The 21,994-nt window shown below is 37.5% G+C and overlaps 5 protein-coding genes across 5 annotated transcripts; 3 read left to right on the top strand and 2 right to left on the bottom strand.

Moving 5' to 3' along the window:
- Positions 1 to 435: 435 nt before the first annotated feature.
- MONOS_11998 (uncharacterized protein) lies at positions 436 to 1,074 on the bottom strand (the record flags this gene model as incomplete). Its single annotated transcript, XM_067864575.1, has 1 exon — positions 436 to 1,074. One exon carries the CDS (start codon positions 1,072 to 1,074, stop codon positions 589 to 591), a length of 486 nt encoding a protein of 161 aa, XP_067735357.1. The 3' UTR covers positions 436 to 588.
- Positions 1,075 to 7,664: 6,590 nt separating this feature from the next.
- MONOS_11999 (uncharacterized protein) lies at positions 7,665 to 9,095 on the top strand (the record flags this gene model as incomplete). Its single annotated transcript, XM_067864576.1, has 4 exons — positions 7,665 to 7,684; positions 7,783 to 8,006; positions 8,127 to 8,294; positions 8,434 to 9,095. The coding sequence occupies 4 exons, from the start codon at positions 7,665 to 7,667 to the stop codon at positions 9,093 to 9,095; spliced, it is 1,074 nt and encodes a 357-aa protein (XP_067735356.1).
- A 1,239-nt stretch (positions 9,096 to 10,334) lies between these two features.
- Positions 10,335 to 10,640, bottom strand: MONOS_15932 (uncharacterized protein; the record flags this gene model as incomplete). Its single annotated transcript, XM_067868834.1, has 2 exons — positions 10,335 to 10,468; positions 10,535 to 10,640. The coding sequence occupies 2 exons, from the start codon at positions 10,638 to 10,640 to the stop codon at positions 10,335 to 10,337; spliced, it is 240 nt and encodes a 79-aa protein (XP_067735355.1).
- Positions 10,641 to 11,995: 1,355 nt separating this feature from the next.
- Positions 11,996 to 12,322, top strand: MONOS_15931 (uncharacterized protein; the record flags this gene model as incomplete). Its single annotated transcript, XM_067868833.1, has 1 exon — positions 11,996 to 12,322. The coding sequence occupies one exon, from the start codon at positions 11,996 to 11,998 to the stop codon at positions 12,320 to 12,322; it is 327 nt and encodes a 108-aa protein (XP_067735354.1).
- Positions 12,323 to 16,048: 3,726 nt separating this feature from the next.
- MONOS_15930 (uncharacterized protein) lies at positions 16,049 to 16,966 on the top strand (the record flags this gene model as incomplete). The annotated part of the gene is made up of 2 exons (XM_067868832.1): positions 16,049 to 16,601; positions 16,662 to 16,966. 2 exons carry the CDS (start codon positions 16,049 to 16,051, stop codon positions 16,964 to 16,966), a joined length of 858 nt encoding a protein of 285 aa, XP_067735353.1.
- Positions 16,967 to 21,994: the final 5,028 nt, after the last annotated feature.

Below are 21,994 nucleotides of genomic sequence, written 5' to 3'. Positions count from 1 at the left end.
AAAATTGAATTAAAACACAAAGTTCATTCCAACACAGCTGAAAAAAGGAAAGAATAGATAATATCAATTTTCACTAAATTTCATGAGATAGAGAAATAATTTAGTAAGGTTTGAAACTATTATTACTTGTCAGATAAAAATAATTATTTCGTAAGAAAAATTTATTTAATCGTTTACAAATTATTCATTTTGGATAAAAAAATAATAGTTTCAAAAAAAATCTATTTAATTTCCAAATAAAAAATTGAGCGCACACGAGAGAAACGAAAGCAACAGAAATACAAATTGTTGCCCATTCACACAAAAGAAGATAATTTCATATAATTATCAACGATTCACAAGATTTCCTCTTCTATTTTCCCTTCACATTGCATTTCTCCCCTCTCCACCAATTAAGGCTTCATTCATATTCATTCCAATCAAATTGCATCACAGTTTGAAAATGATTAGGATCACAGTATTAGCTCAAATACTCGCTGCATTCCTCACCATAAATCTCGTTCATGGAGAGAACATCGCAAACAGCATCATCAGAGGCGCTCACACAGACAAGGTGGAACATGCATCGGGAAATCACATCTGTGGTGCTCAGACAAGCCTCGCCCTCATCAACACCTCCTTGTGTGTGACCCATCTCAACCTCATCCCCCTCGCTGGTTGTCCACTCCTCACTGCCCAGCACCACTCCGCTGCCTCCATCTCCTCCTCCACTTGCACCATCCACCCACTTTCCCTCACCAACAACCACCACCACAACCAATGCCCCCTCTTCCTCTCTGCCCATGCCTCCCTCGCCCTCACAAACTTCTCCCTCACCACCCGCCAACCAGCCATCTTCTCATTCCCCCTCTTCTCCACCCCAAACAATCTCCTCCCAGATCCCCACTCCCCAATCCCTGCCTCCTTCTCCATCTCCCACTCCTCTTTCTCCTCCTTCATCTCCATCATCCAGCCATTCCTTTTTTCTCCTTCTTCCCTCTCTTCCCCTTCCCCTTCCCCTTCTCTTTCATCTTCCTCATCCTCATCCTCATCCTCTTCTTTTTCTTCTCCTTCTCCTTCCCTTTCCCCTTCCATTTCCTCTTTCTCTTCCCCTTCCCCTCTCCATATCCATCACCAATCCCATCCCCACCTCCAAATCCACCTCAATCTCCATCTCTCAAACACCCTCTTCTCCAACATCTCCTCTCCCCAATCCACTCTATCACTTCCATCTCTTCCCTCCCACTCACTCAACCCATTCATCTCAACCACTTCTTCCTCTTCCTCTTCTTCCTCTTCCACCAACATCAACATCAATTTAATCCCCTCCTTCTCTCTTCATTCATCCCTCTCCATCCACTCATCTATCTTCATCCACACCCACAACCCCATCGATGGTGCCATTCTCCCCGACCTCAACAGCCCATCCACTTCTCTCTCAACCTTCAACACCTCTTTTCTCCACCAAACACGCTCTTCACCAAATGCTGCTGTTGTACATGTTGGAACTGAATCTCAAAGAGCGAAACCTGGAAGACTGACTTCATTCGATCAGAACAGTCATCGTTTTGAGTGGTGTGAATGGAACGATTCAAATGGTGGAAGCGATTGGGGTGGAGCACTGAAAGTTAATTGCACTAATGCAAATCTCACAATCACTTCTTGTTCATTCAACAATTGTTCAACAAATGATCATGGCGGAGCAATACGTTGTGATAGATTGCTGAAAATTGACATCGCAAAATCAAATTTCACCAGTTGTTCCGCTGCTTATGGAGGAGCAACTTGCATAGCTTATCCTCAATCCAATTCTGTTTGGACATTCTCAGATAACAGAGTGGAAAGTTGTTCAATAACAGATTGGTGTGGAACCGGTTGGTATTTTGGACTAAATAATAATCAGTTAAATTTTCAATTTCTGTTTTCAAACTGCAAATGCATTTCAAATTCTGGTGGTGATGCTGCGGGATCATTAACATTTAATTATCCTCCAACCAATAAACCAAGTCAGTTTTCAATCAATGAGTGCCAATTTGTAAATAATGAATTGACGTCAACTTCATCTACACGCGGCGGAGCTGGTATTTATTTGGATGCAACCTTCACTTGGATGAATGGAATGAAATTCATCACTTTCTGCTTCTTCGATGGAAATACAGCAGAAAATGGAAGAGGAAACGATGTGTTCTTCAATGGCAGAAGCATCACCCAATCCCCATTCAATCAGTGCGGTTCAACAACAGAATCAAAAAGAGTGTGGAATGCAGGAGAAGCAGATAATGTTGAGTTCAACAGTTGGCTCCCTCTCATAACAACATTCAAAATCGTGTCAAATAATGGGACAAACACAGATCTCTGCGAAATCACACAGCTCAATCCATGCAAAACAATTGAATTTGCTCTTGTTCGCATGACAGATACCCAAGACGCCTCTCTCACCCTCCTCACCTCAACATTTGTTCCAACTCAAACACTCACTTTCAGCGCAGCTGATGCAAAAATCATTTCAAATGATGAACTTTCTCATAATTTCCTCAATTATTTCTTCTTCAAATTTTGATTCATTTTCCATGTTATCGAAAACTCCTTGAGGTTTCATCTTCTTTTCAACACGAGAACATATCATCACTTGTGTTTCGAGAAGTCTGTTATTGGCTCAAATATAAATATTTCTTCAAAATTTCTTCATCTAATTTTTCTTCTCCATCAAATGAAAATAAAGCTCGTTGCTAAATGGAATCTTCCCTTTTCCTTTCTTCAAAAATAATTTCTTCAAGCATATTCGAAGGTTTTCCACAAATTATAATTTCCTCACCTTTCCTATTTAGATGTCAACCTGATATTCGTCACATTTTTTATATAGAATTTTCCTTCGATTATTTGTTTTCTAATAAATTTTGTTCTCCTCATTTAATCATTCTCTCATTCCATTGAAGGCACATGACGTTGTGAAATCAATCGAAGATCATCCACATAATCGTTCGCCCCAAACATCCTATCCTGCCCTGTTCTTTATGTTTTCGGTGAATTCTTTCAACTTCCAAATGAAAAAAGTCAGAGGCAATCTCTATTTTCTGTTGCATGCCTGATGCTCGGCTATTCTGGATCAATATTACCCATTTCATTGCCGTGTTATGTCCGGCTGAAATTCTATGTCAGAATGAATATTTCTTTTGCGTTTCCTATTTGAGCAGATTTTAATGCTTCTTGATGAATTTGATGAAGTTGAATGAAATGAAAAAAGCATATCATTTTTAATTCGTTCATCGAAGAAGGCGTTGAAGAAGAAAAGAAGGATCACGATTGTTGAAAGGAAGATAGATGCTGTGTGAATGTGCGAACGTATGAGGAAGAACGAGGTCAAAGAAGAAGAAGAAGAAATTGAAGTTAAAGAAGAAGAAGCAAATTTTGAGCGAATAAGATTTTGTGTGTTTTTGGCCATGCGATTCATAACAGGCGTGCTTGTCGCTGAATAAACAGGTGAAGTGTGAGAAGGCGAATTTTGTGTTTGTAAACCGAGAAATGAGGAAGATGATTGATTGAATGAAGGAGAATTATCAGAAGACGACGAAGAAGAAGAAGACGAAGAAGATGCAGTTGAGAAATGCGAAAACAGTCGAACGACATTTATGATGTTGAGAATAATTTGTATGAAATCGTTGATTGGCTGAAGCATCTTATTCGATGTGTAAACTTCACATTGGTTTGAAAAATTCAGTCATAAAACTTTTGACGAACAGATTGTGGAAATCAATCTTGCTGTATTTCTTCAAAGTTTATTGACTTTCTTTTTGTAATTTCCACTCCTTTCCCCTCAAAAATAGAAAATATTAATATCCCTCTATTTATTTTCCTTTCCATTCCCCTCTTCCATTCAGCTCACAAAATCATCAGAAAATATCAATCCCCTCCTTTTCTTCATCTTTCACAGTCTCTTCCATAAAACCTTCTCCTCTCAAAAAAGTTTCCCCTCTTCCATTTGAACACTTCAGAATATTCTTCTTCTTGCACACTTTTGCCCTCTTTTCTTTCTTTTCAAAATCCATATCTCCAATCAACAATAAGCCCTCCTTCATCGTCCTCAACCACTTCTCTACATATTTTCTACATTTTTCTCTACAAATTTCCACCGACTCTTCTCCACCTTTTTGTCTCAGAATTTCTTTCATTCAAAAACTCCTCTTGAAATATAAACATTCAAAAAAACCACTCAACTCCCACCCCCTGCCACAAAAAATATTCTTCCATCACTTGTATGCACCATATCCCTCATGTGCCTGGTGTTGATGAGATAAACGAGTTATTCTTCTTTTGTATCGTTGAGAATATTATTAAAGGAGATGATCATGCCAAAAACAGAAAAAACACCTCTGCACATCCACCACAATGTGTACAGGCTGAAAAGACCCACCAGTGAGATATACAATATATTTTGTGGAGAAGGATGCAATGCTGTATTCAACCATTCTGAGACTGAAATGAAGAGATTGAATTTTTGAATGATGATGGCTGTGGAAATGAGGCTGTTTGGCGAAAAACAGTCGAATGGCAGTTTGGTCTTTATTTATTTTTCTTTATATGAACATTTATCTGTTGAATGTTTTTGTGTTGTTTTCAGGGCAGGAGGCGGAAAAGAATGAAAATGAATGAAAGCGGGATATCTCGTTGTGCAGGGTGACTATCGAGCTGAACCAGCAAGTTCATATGGAAAGTGCCCAGGGTGAAGGGATTGGGGAGGGAATTGGAGATGATATTTTCAGAGGAAAAACAAGGATATTTTTCAATGATGAGAATGGAATTTGAGCAGAAAACGTAAATTTCACATTTTTCAGAAGAACAAGAAATAGATGCATTTGATAGAGAAACAACTGATGGAAAGGATGATTTGCGAATCAGATGATGAAACACTTGAAAAAGGAAGAAATAATGAAATTGAATTGAAGAAAACAGTTGCCAATTCAATATAAAGTAGAAAATTGCTTATAAAAATGTTTAGAAGGTTTGCTGATATATTTTTTTTCAAGTGATTATAATTTTTTTTATTCAGGAAGTTGAAAGAGCTCGGGATTAGATGGCTTTGAAGAAGAAAAGTGGGAAAGAAAAATAAAGAAGGACAGATGAAATGAGGATTTTTCGAAGATGCTTGGTATTGGGCTTTGACAAATAATTATTTTTGAGGAAAGATGATTTATTGTGAAAAAAGGGAAGCGAAAAATTGAAAGAGATGGAATGAAAAATAGATTGACGCATGCTTATTATTTTTAGATGGAGAGAGAAAGAGAATTGAGCTGAAAGTGAAAAAGTATTCAGAGATTTCTCCTTTGCAGAAGAAGACACAGAAGAAGAGAAATTCAATGAATTTCTCTGTTGATGTAAATTGACACTCATCTTCTCAATTTTCAACAATTAATAATCACATTCAATCCGTTCATCATCATCTTCTTCTTCAAATATATCAACAACATTTCACACAGCTTCTTCTTCATTATCATCATTCACATCATCTGATTGAATTTCTTCACATTCTGCTTTGGCATCAGAGATCAAGAGATAAATGAAGAAGTAAACAGAGAAATTATACATCCGAAGGAAATATTCACAAATTAAAATGAGAAAAAGAAGAATGAAAGAAGAGGAGAAAGAGAAAGAGAAAGAGAACGAAGAGCGTGTTTTGAGAGGAGAACTGGAAAGGAAATAGAATAGAGAAAATGAAAGAGGGTTTTTTGAATGAAAGGAAGAAGATGAATGAATTTCAAATATGAGTTGGAAATAAAATTTGAGAAGAGAAGGAAGGTTGAACAGCACAAAAGAGATTATTTGGATAAGAAAAGGAAGATGCTTGAGAAGAGGAAAAAATTGAAAAGCAGAACAACAAAGAAGACAAATCGATGAATTACAAGAGAAATCAAAAGTTATGAAAAAAGAGAGAAAAGAAGGAAAGAGATGAGAGGAGGTGATAGAGAAAGCAAAAATGAGAGATGGAAGCAGGAAAAGCATTTCATTGGAGAATTTGGAAAGAAAAGCTAGAATCGGTCATTTTTTTCAGCGTTTTCAGTTTGTCCATTATTATACACTCTTTCAGCTGGGGATGTTGGGCCACAATTCACAAATGGAGATTGAGTTATGGCATTACCACTGAAAAACACATCGTTTCCTCTGCCATTTGTTGCTGTGTTTCCATCGAAGAAGCAGAATGTGATGAATTTATTTCCACTCATCCAAGTGAAGGTGTTTGTGCAACATAGAGCAGCACCCCCATAATTAGTAGAGGCAGTCAATTCATTTTTGATAAACTGGCAATCATAAACCAAAAATTGACTCGGTTTGTTGCTTGGAGGAGCATTGAATGTGAGAGAACCAGCAGAATCACCACCAGAATTTGAGATGCACTTGCATTTGGTGAACAAGAATTGACCGTTTGAAGAAAAATCTTCAATATAGAAATACCATCCTGTTCCAATAGTGCCTGTTATTGAACAATTTTCCACTCTGTTATCAGAAAATGAATAAACGGAAGATGATTGCCGACCATCAATATCAATTGCTCCTCCATTAGGAGCAGAACAGTTTGTAAAATTGGATTTTGCAATATTCTCATTTTGCAAACAGTAACTGTATAACGCTCCACCATAATATCCATCTGTTGAACAATTGTTGAATGAACAAGAGCTGATTGAGAGATTTGCATTCGTGCAAGAAACATGCAGTGCTCCACCCCAGTCACTTGATCCACTGCTTGAATCATTCCATTCGCACCACTCAAAGCGATAGCTATTCAAAGCAGTGAAGGACAATCTTTTTAATTCCTTTCTTTGAGACTCAGATCCAATATATTCAACAGGATCATTTGATGAAGAACGAGTTTGGTGAAGAAAAGAGGCATTGAAGGCAGAGAGGGAAGTGGATGGGCTGTTGAGGGAAGGGAGGATGGCACCATCGATGGGGTTGTGGGTGTGGAGGAAGATGATTGAGATGAATGCGAAAAATATTTGGAGTGTTTTGTTTGCAAGAAGAAGAACGCAAAAATAGAAGAAGAAAACCAGAAATAATCGAAAAATCAAATTGTTCTGTTTTTATTTATTATCATTTGCCCTCACAATTTAGCAATTTATTGTCTCATTAAATTCCCTTCTTCTTCTCCTTAATCAAACATATCAACAACATATTATACAATTTCTTCTGCTTCATCATCAAAATTTACTTCATCAAATTGTGTTTCTTCGCATTCTGCATCAGTGTGAGAGATAAAGAGAAAAATGAAGAAGAAACGAAGATTATTGTTTGAGCAAGAAGTTTTTGTTATGAAGATGAAAATGTGTTTTATGTGAGAAAGGGAAATGAAGGCAGGCAAGAAAACTCACACAAAGCCAGAGAAGATATTTATCGTCTGGAGTTAGAGCGAAATTGACTTCAGTTTTTGAGGAAGGCATATCAAACATTTTGCGGAATCTGTCTGATGCCTCATGGCTTCTGTGGAATTTTTGCCTTAATCCAACGGAATGAGCAGATGAAAGCAACTGCAGCATTTTCCATTTCTGAATTAATCTTTTCTCATATTCCTCATTTAATTTAATTGATGCAAGACCAGAACGATTATTCATTCATAATTAGCATAACTTTTTCATCTTCTCATTTCAACACAACTTTTTAAGAAAGCTTGTTTTATCTTTTCACATCGATCGAGAATGGTGATCTTTCACAGCTGGTTGATCTTTCTGATCCGAATGTGGATGTGGTGATTGTGTCATAAGAGGAGCTGTTGTACGACACGAAAGCCTATTTCAAAAAGCTTCTTGTTTCCAGGGCAGCGCAGCAGTCGTCTCTTCGCTCAGCGCCTTTGTCTTCTTCAACAGGAGCAGCACGCCGATCAACTTCGCCATTCCGGAGGCGGAGAAGCGAAGAGAAGAAATCTTCAGAGAATGAGCAGCCATCATCAGCGCCTGCGATTGACCCTTCGGATGCATCTGCGGTGGCAACATCATACACTTCGGCAGGAGCGATGGACGATATCGATAGGCGGCTGGGGTGTATGAAAATCAAAAGAATTCGTAACTGAGGGAGCAACAGGCGCTTCAAATGATTTGTTGTGGCGCGGAGGGCGGTGCTATATGGGGGTGTTGTGTGTGCGTACGATGTGGCGCTTTCAGCGATGCTTTTGGTTTCGCTGGTGGTTCCGCTTCCGTCGCATGCAGTGTCTGTGGGCACGAAGTCGGGGATCAAGCGGATCTTTGCAGCGCCAGACGTGAATGCTTTCCCGTCGATCTACGATCTGTTTGACACATCGCTGAAGATATGGCGATCGCAACAGTCGAGGCGTGTGGTGGTGAAGCTGGACGAGGAAGTGATGAAATGATGGGGCGAGGGGTTGCAGTGTGAGAAGAAGGGGAGAATGTGGAGAAAGGGTTGGATGTGGCGGGGCTGAGGATGGAGAATGTGGTTCTGTTGCCTGAGGAGATTGCGCTGGATGTGCTGGAGGAGCGGGAAGAAGAGAGGAAGGAGAAAGGGGAGGCAAAGAGGGAGAAGAAAAGGGAGAAGAAAAGGGAGAAGAAGATGGAGGGAGAGAGGAAGGTGATGTGAATGAAGTGAAAGGTGGGTATCCGACAGCGCACAGAGAGTTTGTGGAGAGAATCAAAGAGAACCAGGGGAAGCTGGAAGAAGCGATGGCGCCGCTGGTTGTGGAGGCGCTTGGGCTGAGTGGGTTGAGATTTGTGAAGGCTGATGCTGAGGTGGGTGCAAGCAAGCAGCATCCAATGAAACCTGAAGTGTGCAGTTCTTCTCCATCTGATGGCATCCAACAGGAGATTTCAAGAGCAGCAGAAGAAGAAGCAGCAGACGGGTCTTTGGGTTTAGCTTCAGATGGAAGTGCAGAGGAAGTGGGAAAGGATGTGGAACAGGTGGAAATGTCTGCGAATGGATTGGGGATGAATGAGAAACAAGACAAAGAAGGTGATTTGATTGATTTGGAGGAGGAAGAAGAAGAAGAAACAGATAATAAGGGCTTGAGGAAAGACACACACAGAAAAGCATTCCCGTATCCTCAAAAGCCAAAGATTCGTATTCATCAAGAGCAGTTAAAGAATATGACTGGGGATGAATTATGTGACGCATTTGGTTAGACTGAAAAGTTGCCTGGGTCATTTTGTGAAGAAACTCTGCCTCTTCTGCCACCTTTGGGAGAACAGAGAGAAGAAGGAGGGGAAAGAAAGAGAGGAGCAGCAAAGCATTTTCTTCTGGTTGGAACAATTTTATTCGGAATTGTTTGAAAAGTGGGAATATGATGAATGAGCATCATCCTTCACCATCATCTGCTTCAAATGCATTGAATGTTGGGAGTCAGCCTCATTTTGAGCATCCAAGCAACAGTGCTTCTGTTTCGATGCAACAGGAAGAATGCAAACAAATTCCTCTATCATCATCATCATCTTCTTCTTCTTCTTCATATTTTTCTTCACATATCATATATGATCTCGAATTCGAGTAGTTGTGATTGTGATTGCAATTGTTTCTATCTGATTACACACACAGTTTGAGAGTGTCTACCACACGCAGATGCTGTCGAAGATCCCCCTTTTGGAGCACTTGTGAAGGCTCTGGTTGCTCATATGTGCAGATGCCTTCTCCGCCTCCACACTCTTCAAATGCACTGCCTCTTCCTCTTCCTCTTCCTCCTCTTCATCTTCTTCGCTTTAATTTTCCTCAGCATCTTCATCACCATTATGAATATCGTCATTTTCTCCTCCATCAACATCATCTTCTTCCTTCGCATCGTCATCTTCAATCACAGTCTGTTTCATGTCTCCATTCGGATGATTATCTTCGTTTGACTCAGCCACACGCAAATGTTTGCTGTTTGATGAGCAATGATAGTTTTTTGGGAGAGTTGAGAAATGAAAAAGAAAATGGATCAAATGGAGATGAGAAAGAAAAAGGAGCAGAGAAATAGCAGAAGAACAATAGAAATATGAAGAAGGAAAAGAAGAAGAAGAAGAATATTCAGAGAGAAGAAGAATATTCAGAGAAGAGGAAGGAGAAGGAGAAAATTGGATTGATGATTGATGATTGGACTGTGAAGGAGGAAAGGGAAAAACAGAAACGGAAAGGGTGATTGCATTTCTCCGATGGGTTCTATTTCTCCGAAATCTTCATCTTCTTCCTTCTTCCTTCTTCCTCGTCTGATTTATCACCAATTTCAACATCAAAAGAAGCAAGATTATCTTCAATGCCTTCTTTTCTTCTTTCTTTCTTTCTTCTTCTTCTTCTTCTGTTTCATGTTCTTCTTCACTGCTTTCTGCATCCTCATCCAATTCATCCTTTCAAACAATCCAGTCTTCCTCTGCCTTTGGGCTATATTACACCTATTTCTCCCCTCCTTCTTCTAATTCGTGTTCTTCACCTTCTTCTTCACCTTCTTCACCTTCTTCTTCTTCTTCTCCTTCTCCTTCTCCTTCTCCTTCTTTTTCTTTTTCTTCATCTTCGTCTTTGTCTTTGTCTAAATCACTCATTCATCACCATCAACCTCAAAGCAAACAAAACAGTCTTCTTCTGCATGGTATACTTCCCCTTCCTCCAATTTTTTCTTTATCTTCTTTTTCTTCTGCTGCTTCTTCATCTTCTTCTTGTTCTTCCTCTTTGCAATTATCTTCATTTGATGTCTTTTGCATTTTTTCAGATCCAACAGACAAACATCATAATTTTTTGTTTTTGGAGAGAAAGGCAATGAAACCACACAAAGTTTGCAAATGAACTGAGAATATCAATCTAATTGACAAATTAATGCTAATTGGCCAATATTATATGTGATTGGGGTTTTTTATCACTTCCTAAGTCAACTTATCAAATGTGACATTTAACCAACTGACAGCATCAAACAAGTCGTTTTCATCATCTTCTTCAGAAATGTTATTTGACTGATTATTCGTCTTTCAATAATTTCTTCTTCTTCTTTTTCTTCAAATTCTTCAACTTCTTCTACATTTTATTCTTTCCCACCAGTTGTTCCATCTTCACCATTTTCTTCTTCTTCAGCTCCTTCTCCAACTTTTTCAATGCCATTTTCACTAACTTTGCATTGGATCGGAACATCGACCATCTGATACATTTAAGCTGTTCAATTGGAAGCACAAGAAAATTTCACCGGAAATTGCTTCATTTCCTTTCCTTCTCAATGGTCGATTTTTAATTGCGACCTCATTTAATTTTTCAATCACGATTCTCGTGATGAAAAGCCATTTATTCAAATTCGTTTTGTTTCGTTTCGTTTCTTCTTCTTCAACGTCTTTTTCAACGAGCAATAAAAATTGTGATGTTATTTTTGTTTCAATAAACAACCCTCGAATTCAACGCCTGGCCTCATCATCGATGTCAATTTGGTAACGCAAAAAGAAATATCTATTTTATCACAGAATATCAGCTGAAGTTATATGATAATAGAAGAGATACTTTATTTTACACGAAAAGCTGATAAGACGAAGCGAAATAAAAAAAGGAGGATGCTTTTCCCCTTTTTTCAGTGAATGAAGGAGACACAGATGAAAAAGAAAAAGAATTGGAGAAATCCTTTTATGAAATGGATAGGTTCCAAAATGGCCTTCGGCAGATTTCACAACGTCATGCTCCTTCAATATATCGCAGAAGATGAAACAAAGAGAGAAAGCGGTTGTTTTAGGAAGATCAATAATCGAAGGATAATTCTATGAAGAAGGGGTATCTTCAGCTGAAAAAAAGATGAAGTGAAAATGGCAAAAGAAATTGAAAGTTTTGAAGAGATTACTGATATTATCGAAAGATATCTTTTTGAAGAGAAGAATAATAGAAAACATTTATTTAAGCAACGAGTTTTATTTCTTTTGATGGAGAAGAAAAATTAGAAGAGGAAATTTCAAAGAAATATGTTTTACGCGATCCGATGTGAGACTTCTCAAAAGAAAAGTGATGATACGTTCTCTTGTTGAAAAGAAGATGAAAATTCATGAATGCAAAGTGAAATGAAAAGCCATCAGAATTAGAAGAAATTTATATGAGAATTAGAAAAATAATATCGCATACAGTGAATTTTGTATCGACCGCGCAGAATGTGAGAGTGTTTGTGGGAGCGAAAGTGGAGATGAGAAGAGAGAGGGAGGCATCGCTGAAGGGAGCAATGCATCCGAGAGCATACTCCACTGTGGCGCATGGGCTTTGCTGTGCTTTGCCACAGGCATCAACATCACTTCCATTGCTGGCAACGATTTTGTTCTGGTTGATGATTGGAAGCCAGTCATTGTACACACCGCTATCTGCAGTTCCTGCATTCCACACTCTTTTTGTTGTGGTTGTTGAACCGCATTGCTGGAATGGAGATTGAGTGATACTGCTTCCACTGAAGAACACATCGTTTCCTCTTCCATTTGTTGCTGTATTTCCATCGAAGAAACAGAAAGAAATGAATCTAATTTCATTCATCCATGTGAAAGTATTTGTGCAGCAAAGCCCAGCTCCTCCCCATAAAGATGATGAATTTGTCAATTTATTATTGATGAATTGGCACTCATTGATTGAAAACTGAGTTGGTTTATTTTGTGGAGGCCAGTTGAATGTGAGAGAGCCAGCTGCATCACCACCAGAATTTGCGATGCACTTGCATTTGGAAAACAGGAATTGACAAGCTGAGGCCATATCATACACATGAAAATACCAGCCAGTTCCACACCAGTATGTTATTGAACAATTTTCAACTCTGTTTTCTGAGAATGTCCAAACAGAATTGGATTGAGGATACCCCACATAAACAGCCCCTCCGTGTCTCGCCTGGCAGTTCAAAAAGTTGGATTTTGAAAAATTGACTTTTAACAAATATATGCAGTATAATGCGCCTCCTTCACCATTTCCTGTGCAGTAGCAATTGTTAAATGAGCAAGAAGTGATTGTGAGATTTGCATTTGTACAAGAAACACAAAGTGCACCTCCTGCAGAAGATCCACCAGTTGAATCATTCCATTCGCACCATTCAAAGATATAGCTATTCAAATCAGTAAATGGCAATCTACTTAATTCCTTTTTTTGAGTTTCGGATCCGTTATATTTTACAACATCATTTGATGAAGAGCGTGTTTGGTGGAGAAAAGAGGTGTTGAAGGCAGAGAGAAAAGTGAATGGACTGTTGAGGTTGGGGAGAATGGTTCCATCGATGGGGTTGTGGGTGTGGATGAAAATGGTTGAGATGAATGCGAAAAACATTTGGAGTGTTTTGTTTGCAAGAAGAAGAACGCAAAAATGAAAGAGGAGGAATGAAAAATAGTGTTTTCTCTGAAGCTCTCTGGTTTATTTGTTATCATTTGCCTTCATCATTTCCAGCGTGAACATTTTCATCGATTCATTGCATGTTCTTCAAACTTATCAAAAACATATCATCCAACTTCTTCATCATCCACTTCATCAGATAAATTTCTTCATGATCTGTTTCATCATCAGAGATCACGAAAGAAATGATGAAGAAACTAAGAAATTTATTTATAAATGAAATATTCAGAAATAAGAATTAGATGAAAAAGTATGAAAGAAGAGCCGAAGTTGAGAGTAATTGAAGGGACTGCATTGAGAGGGGATTCGGAAAGGAAATGGAATTGAGAAGATGGAAGAGATTTTTGGAAGAAAGAGGAGAATCTGGATGGAAGTTGAATTTGCGAAGAGAAGGAAACAGCAATAAACGCAAAGAAAAGCATTTGGATAAACAGAGGATAAATTTGTATAAAGAAACAACAACAAGCAAGTCAGGGTGATGCAATTCAGAAGAAATTAAAAATATGATTAACGAGAGAAAAGAAGGAATATGAGAAGCGGGGAAAAAAATAATTGGAAAAGAGAAGATAGTGAGAAAAGCTTTTTGTTAGAAGAATTAGTTAAGAAAAGATGAGAAAGCCAGCCATTGTACTCGGTATTATCAGCTGTTCCTTGATTCCACACTCTTTTTGATGGGGTCGTTGAGCCACATTGCTGGAATGGAGATTGGGTGATGGCATTACCACTGAAGAACGCGTCATTCCCTCTGCCATTTGTGGCGGAGTTGCCATCGAAGAAACAGAATGTGATGAATTTCATTCCATTCATCCAAGAATAAGTTGAATGAAAATAAATTGCGGCACCTCCATAAGATTTAGAAGCAGTCAGATTGTTATTGATGAAATGACACTCAACGATTGAAAATAGAATTGGCTTTTGCAGAAGGAGGATTTTGAAATGTTAAAGAACCTGTGGAATCACCACCCGAATTTGAGATGCACTTGCATTTTAAAAACTGAAATTGAACAGTTGTTGGATTATAATCGAGTCCAAAAAACCAACCAGTTCCGCACCAGTTTGTGATTGAACAACTTTCCACTCTGTTTTCTGAGAATGAATAAACAGAATTTGATTGTGGCCAGCCAACGTAAGCAGCTCCTCCATGAGCCGCAGTACAACTTGTGAAATTGGATTTTGCGAAATTGACATTTTGCAAATATCTGCAAAATAATGCTCCACCATGATCACCAGTTGAACAATTGTTGAATGAACAAGAAGTGATTGTGAGATTTGCATTTGTGCATTCAACATAAAGTGCACCCCCATGGCCAGTTCCACCATTTGAATTCTCCCATATGCACCACTCGAAGCGATGACTGTTTTGATCGAATGAAGTCAGTCTTCCAAGTTTCACTCTTTGAGTTTCAGTTCCAACATGTACAACAGCAGCATTTGGTGAAGAGCGTGTTTGGTGGAGGAAAGAGGCATTGAAGGCAGAGAGAGAAGTGGCAGGGCTGTTGAGGTTGGGGAGGATGGCACCATCGATGGGGTTGTGGGCATGGATGAAGATGGATGAGTGGAATGCGAAAAACATTTGGAGGATATTGTTTGCCGGAAGAACACGCAAAAATAAAAGAAGAAAACCATAAAAAATGATTTCAGCGAGACTCTCGGATTTTTTTTTTGTGTGTGTGTGTTAACATTTGCCTTCACAATTCTCAGCAGCTAATCATTTCTTACAATTCATTCATTATCACCTTCTTCTTCATCTTCTTCACCTTCTTCTTTGTTTCTTGATCTCATTTCGAATTGAAACAGAGCATCGACCTTCAAATGCCTTTATGTCATTCAATTTGGCAGAGCCGCCATGTGATCCAAAAATTATTACATTCATATTTCTTCCTCTCAACGACCGTTCACCAAATGCGCCTTCATTTCATTTTTCATTCATTATTCTGATGAGAAAAAAGCCATCTGGACGATTCATTTCATTCAAATTGACTTCTTCTTCTTCTTCTTCTTCTTCTTCTTCGATTAGAAACAAAAAATGTTTTTGCATTCGTTTCATTCAACTTTCATCAAATTCAGGGATAAGCCTCGTCTTTTATTTTCTTTTCGGAAGCACAAAAGGATTATTCATTCTATTACAAAATGTAGCCAAATTTAAATAGCAATAGAGGTGATTTCGAGTCGAAAAAAGCTGATCAGTCGGAGCGAAATCAAAAAAGGAGGACGATTTTGCCTTTTTTTATTTGGAAGCTGAAAGAGGCGCAGATAAAAAAGAAAGAGTATTAGAGCAATTCTTTTATGAAATGAATGAGCTCAAAAATAGCGTTCGGCAGGTTACACAACGTCACACGCCTTCAATATGTCGGAGAAGATGAAACGATGAGGGAAACATATTTATTTGAAAAGGCAAATTTAATGGATAATTCTATGAAAGAAGAGAATAAATGCTCGACAAGCAATGTTGATTTCATCAAATGCACATATGAGATGTTTTCTTCTATTTTGTGTGCCTTCTCTTCAAATATCTTCGACTTTGCCTTCATTTGTACATAAATTCACAATTTGTCTGCTCATTCAATATTATTTACCAACTTTCTTCACCTTCTTCAGAAAGCCCATTGCATTGCGTGTGCTCTTGCAGGGCATCTTTGATAGCCAACAACGCATTGCTTTGATGCCAAGTATGTTTTCCATATGTTCGTCATAAGCTGAATGCCCGTTGAGAAATATAAACAAATCGATATTCCAATCGCCAAATGCTTCTGTTCTGTCATGTCCAACAGCCGAATTGTCTTTCTGAGTGATGCTTGTCATGAAAGTGAACAAGGGTTCCTTTACAGAAGCGACAAGGGATTCGCACACAAAATACATATCTCTTCCGACGCTGGCCTTGTTGGCAGAAAACACGATATTGGTGATGGAAAAGGTTGTGGATGACACTTCTGAATCATCCTTGTACTCGATCATGAGAGCACCGCCTTTTCCTCCAGAACTTGTATCCTCGCTCACAGAGCAGCTGGAGAAGGTGGAGTTCCTCGCAGAAAATGTGTTGGCAGTGGAAGATGAGGCGAATGAGATGCACCCGCCATTGGTGGCAGTTTGTTGGCTCAACTGTTCTGAGTTGATACTGGTGATGGTGCAGTTGGCGAGGGAGAGGGAGAGGGCAGGGGAGGTGGCAGAGGAGAGGACACAGCTGGTGGGGGTGGCTGTGGAGGTGATGTGGGTGATGTTGGAGGAGTTGAGGGTGAGGGGATTTGTGAGTGAGGTGAGGTGGAAGATGCTCTGGCTGTTGAGGGTGAGACTGGTGATTGCTGTGTGGTTGAGGGCGATGGAGCCAGCAGTGAGGAAGAAGAGGGGTGTTTTTATTGTTATGGAGGTTGTTCCGGTGATGGTGGTTGTGTTGAGGTTGAGGGAAGGGGAGTTACCGGAGAGGTGGAAGAGGATGGGGGTGATTTGGTTTGAGGAGTTGTGGGCGATGGCAAGGGCAGAGACTGTGAGGGAGCCCTGTGTCTGTTGGAAGAGGGCAGACGAGGCAGATGGATCTGGTGAAGAAGATGTTGATGATGATGAAAATGATGAAAATGATGAAAGAGATGATGTTGATTGTGATGAGTGTGAATGTGAGTTTTGTGGTTGGGGAATGCCACTGGAGGCGATGATGGTGGCAGTTGTGCCATTTCCAGTGATTATGGTATCAACCGCGCTGAAGGTGAGTGTTTGAGTTGGAACAAATGTTGAACTGAGGAGGGTGAGGGAGGCGTCGTGGAGGAGGAAACGAAGCCAGTGAGGGCATACTCGATGGTGGCACATGGGGTCTGTTGGGGTCTACCACAGACGTCGACATCAGTTCCATTGCTGGCAACGATTTTGTTCTGAGCAATGAGGGGGAGCCAGCCATTGAACACGGTATTATCAGCTGTTCCTTGATTCCAGACTCTTTTTGTTGAAGTTGTTGATCCACAATTCTCAAACGGAGATTGGGTGATATCACTTCCGTAAAAGAACACATCATTTCCTCTGCCATTTGTGGCAGTGTTTCCATCGAAGAAGCAGAATGTGATGAATTTAAACCCGCTCATCCAGGAATAAGTTGCTGTGCAACACAGCGCAGCGCCACCATAGGAAGTTGATGAACTTGTCAATTTGTTGTTTATGAATTGGCAATCATTAACCAAAAATTGATTTGGTTTGGTTCCTGGAGGAGCATTGAATGTTAAAGAACCAGCAGCATCACCACCAGAATTTGAGATGCACTTGCATTTGGAAAACAGGAATTGAGCACTTGTTGGTGTACTTCCCATGTTAAAATACCAACCAGTTCCACACCAATTTGTTATTGAACAACTTTCCGCTCTGTTTTCTGAGAATGCCCAAGCAGAATTTGGTTGAGGGCTCCATATTGATACTGCTCCTCCATGAGCAGCTGAACAATTTGTAATATTGGATTTTGTGATATCAATTTTTAACAAACTGTTACAAAATAATGCTCCGCCTTCTCCACTTCCTGTGGTTGTACATTTGTGAAATGAGCAAGAAGTGATTGTGAGATTTGCATTTGTGCAAACAACTTTAAGTGCACCTCCATGATCACCACCACCATTTGAATCTTTCCATTCGCACCATTCAAAGCGATGACTGTTTTGATCGAATGAAGTCAACCTCCCAGGTGATTTTCTTTGAGATTCTGTTCCAATATGCTTTACAGGATCATTTGATGAAGAACGTGTTTGGTGGAGAAAAGAGGTGTTGAAGGCAGAGAGAGAAGTGAATGGACTGTTGAGATTTGGGAGAATGGTTCCATCGATGGGGTTGTGAGTTGTGTGAATGAGAAAATCAATATGAAAAGAGCAAAGTTATTCTGAAACAACGATTGTGAAAATGAAGATAGGAGTTCAATCCTGATTGGAAAAACAATTTTTGTTTTGAATTAATTTTTCGTTTTTCGAGTTTTCTTTTTCGAGAGCCGTTTCTGAATGAATGAGCAATGCAATAGGAGAAAAAGAAAAGGATGCTTATATGATGTTATGCTTTGCTTAAAGTTCTTTTGCATTTGTTTGTGTTTGGAACGACGAAATTATTCATAGCCTGGTAAGTGTCGTTTTTTGTTTTCTATCACTCAGAAAGTTATTTCGTCATTTGTGTTTATCACAATGAAAACAATTTAAGATTTGTGAAATGAGCATTCGATTCTCAAGTTTCTTCTTAATATTCCTTTGTTGACTTTGTTTTTAGTTTGAGAGCATTGTTTGAATGAAAAACCAAAAAGATTTCGATTGTAGGAAAAAAAATTTTTTTTATTAAAAATAATCCTTGAGCAACATTAACTGGAAAAGAAAATAATACTTTTTGAATCAAGTTTGTTTTTGCAATGAAAGGATTTTTTTTTTATAATCAAAGACAGAAAGTTGTTCAATTTAACTGCAATGAATAACTATTTCAAAACTTTGACATGATGTCATACAAACATTTTAAATAAATTGAAATTGGCAATGCTTTTGTCAATAATATCGAAAAGGAATTGAACGAAAATAACTTTGAACAGTTTGAGATGTTCAGTTGATATCGCTAATAATTTCTTCAATTTTTGCTCGATTCTTCTTGTGGCTGCAGATGATTGCGATTAGAGACGAAGTCACTGGTGCAGAAAAACTGTAAACCAAAAAATTTGAAACAGCAACTTCGAAATGATATTTTTTTTGTGTTTGATAATCTTCATTAAAAAAACAAGCTTTCTTTTTGCAAAAATGTTTTTCGTTGTTGTAGTGTATTATTCAGTCCTATTCATGAAGATAATTCAGGAGAAAAAAATGAAAATTCAAAAAGTTTAACCAAAGTTTGTTTTCATTGAAAAATCAATCATTGAAACAAACAATAAAAACAAACAAATTGAATAAATAAATAAAATACAGGAAACCTTCAAAAATAAAAGAAAAAGAAAAAGAAAAAGAAAAGAAAAGAAAAGAAAAGAAAAGAAAAGAAAAGAAAAACAAAGAAAAGAAAATGATTATTAACTATTCCTAAAAATATTTTTTAATAATGTAATTATTTTTGATAATATATTTTTTCTTTCAAAATTCTCGGTTCATAAATTTCCCTTGAATATTAATAAATGAACACAAAAAAAGTGAAATGGTATGTTTAAGACATCGTCGTTTTTAATTCTGATTAAACATTTGTTTTTGAAACAGTTGCGATAGTTTTTGCATTTGAATTCAAAATCTCTTCCCAATGGCAAACAATCATTGAAAAATCAATATAGTTAGTGTTAATAATGGTGGACACTTTCAATAACTGTGGACAGTTGTATTATTTCAACAACTGTTGGTCGTTGCTTTTTGACAATTAACCCATTTATTCCCTCAACGAATATGAACTTATAAGACAAACAGAAATGAAACAATTTGCTCTGCAGAATTTTGAAAAAAACATTTTTAATTTACGGAGAAACCCAAAGAAATTGAATTCTCAAAATTTCTCCGTAAATTAAAAATGTTTTTTTCAAAATTCTGCAGAGCAAATTGTTTCATTTCTGTTTGTCTTATAAGTTCATATTCGTTGAGGGAATAAATGGGTTAATTGTCAAAAAGCAACGACCAACAGTTGTTGAAATAATACAACTGTCCACAGTTATTGAAAGTGTCCACCATTATTAACACTAACTATATTGATTTTTCAATGATTGTTTGCCATTGGGAAGAGATTTTGAATTCAAATGCAAAAACTATCGCAACTGTTTCAAAAACAAATGTTTAATCAGAATTAAAAACGACGATGTCTTAAACATACCATTTCACTTTTTTTGTGTTCATTTATTAATATTCAAGGAAATTTATGAACCGAGAATTTTGAAAGAAAAATATATTATCAAAAATAATTACATTATTAAAAAATATTTTTAGGAATAGTTAATAATCATTTTCTTTGTTTTTCTTTTCTTTTCTTTTCTTTTCTTTCTTTTCTTTTCTTTTTCTTTTTCTTTTCTTTATTTTGAAGGTTTCCTGTATTTTATTTATTTATTCAATTTGTTTGTTTTTATTGTTTGTTTCAATGATTGATTTTTCAATGAAAACAAACTTTGGTTAAACTTTTTGAATTTTCATTTTTTTCTCCTGAATTATCTTCATGAATAGGACTGAATAATACACTACAACAACGAAAAACATTTTTGCAAAAAGAAAGCTTGTTTTTTAATGAAGATTATCAAACACAAAAAAAATATCATTTCGAAGTTGCTGTTTCAAATTTTTGGTTTACAGTTTTTCTGCACCAGTGACTTCGTCTCTAATCGCAATCATCTGCAGCCACAAGAAGAATCGAGCAAAAATTGAAGAAATTATTAGCGATATCAACTGAACATCTCAAACTGTTCAAAGTTATTTTCGTTCAATTCCTTTTCGATATTATTGACAAAAGCATTGCCAATTTCAATTTATTTAAAATGTTTGTATGACATCATGTCAAAGTTTTGAAATAGTTATTCATTGCAGTTAAATTGAACAACTTTCTGTCTTTGATTATAAAAAAAAAATCCTTTCATTGCAAAAACAAACTTGATTCAAAAAGTATTATTTTCTTTTCCAGTTAATGTTGCTCAAGGATTATTTTTAATAAAAAAAATTTTTTTTCCTACAATCGAAATCTTTTTGGTTTTTCATTCAAACAATGCTCTCAAACTAAAAACAAAGTCAACAAAGGAATATTAAGAAGAAACTTGAGAATCGAATGCTCATTTCACAAATCTTAAATTGTTTTCATTGTGATAAACACAAATGACGAAATAACTTTCTGAGTGATAGAAAACAAAAAACGACACTTACCAGGCTATGAATAATTTCGTCGTTCCAAACACAAACAAATGCAAAAGAACTTTAAGCAAAGCATAACATCATATAAGCATCCTTTTCTTTTTCTCCTATTGCATTGCTCATTCATTCAGAAACGGCTCTCGAAAAAGAAAACTCGAAAAACGAAAAAATTAATTCAAAACAAAAATTGTTTTTTCCAATCAGGATTGAACTCCTATCTTCATTTTCACAATCGTTGTTTCAGAATAACTTTGCTCTTTTCATATTGATTTTCTCATTCACACAACTCACAACCCCATCGATGGAACCATTCTCCCAAATCTCAACAGTCCATTCACTTCTCTCTCTGCCTTCAACACCTCTTTTCTCCACCAAACACGTTCTTCATCAAATGATCCTGTAAAGCATATTGGAACAGAATCTCAAAGAAAATCACCTGGGAGGTTGACTTCATTCGATCAAAACAGTCATCGCTTTGAATGGTGCGAATGGAAAGATTCAAATGGTGGTGGTGATCATGGAGGTGCACTTAAAGTTGTTTGCACAAATGCAAATCTCACAATCACTTCTTGCTCATTTCACAAATGTACAACCACAGGAAGTGGAGAAGGCGGAGCATTATTTTGTAACAGTTTGTTAAAAATTGATATCACAAAATCCAATATTACAAATTGTTCAGCTGCTCATGGAGGAGCAGTATCAATATGGAGCCCTCAACCAAATTCTGCTTGGGCATTCTCAGAAAACAGAGCGGAAAGTTGTTCAATAACAAATTGGTGTGGAACTGGTTGGTATTTTAACATGGGAAGTACACCAACAAGTGCTCAATTCCTGTTTTCCAAATGCAAGTGCATCTCAAATTCTGGTGGTGATGCTGCTGGTTCTTTAACATTCAATGCTCCTCCAGGAACCAAACCAAATCAATTTTTGGTTAATGATTGCCA

The sequence above is a fragment of the Monocercomonoides exilis genome (genome assembly GCF_001643675.1).
Source record: "Monocercomonoides exilis strain PA203 chromosome Unknown scaffold3-2548433, whole genome shotgun sequence".
Lineage (NCBI taxonomy): Eukaryota > Preaxostyla > Oxymonadida > Polymastigidae > Monocercomonoides > Monocercomonoides exilis.
This window is presented reverse-complemented; position numbering and strand designations above follow the sequence as displayed.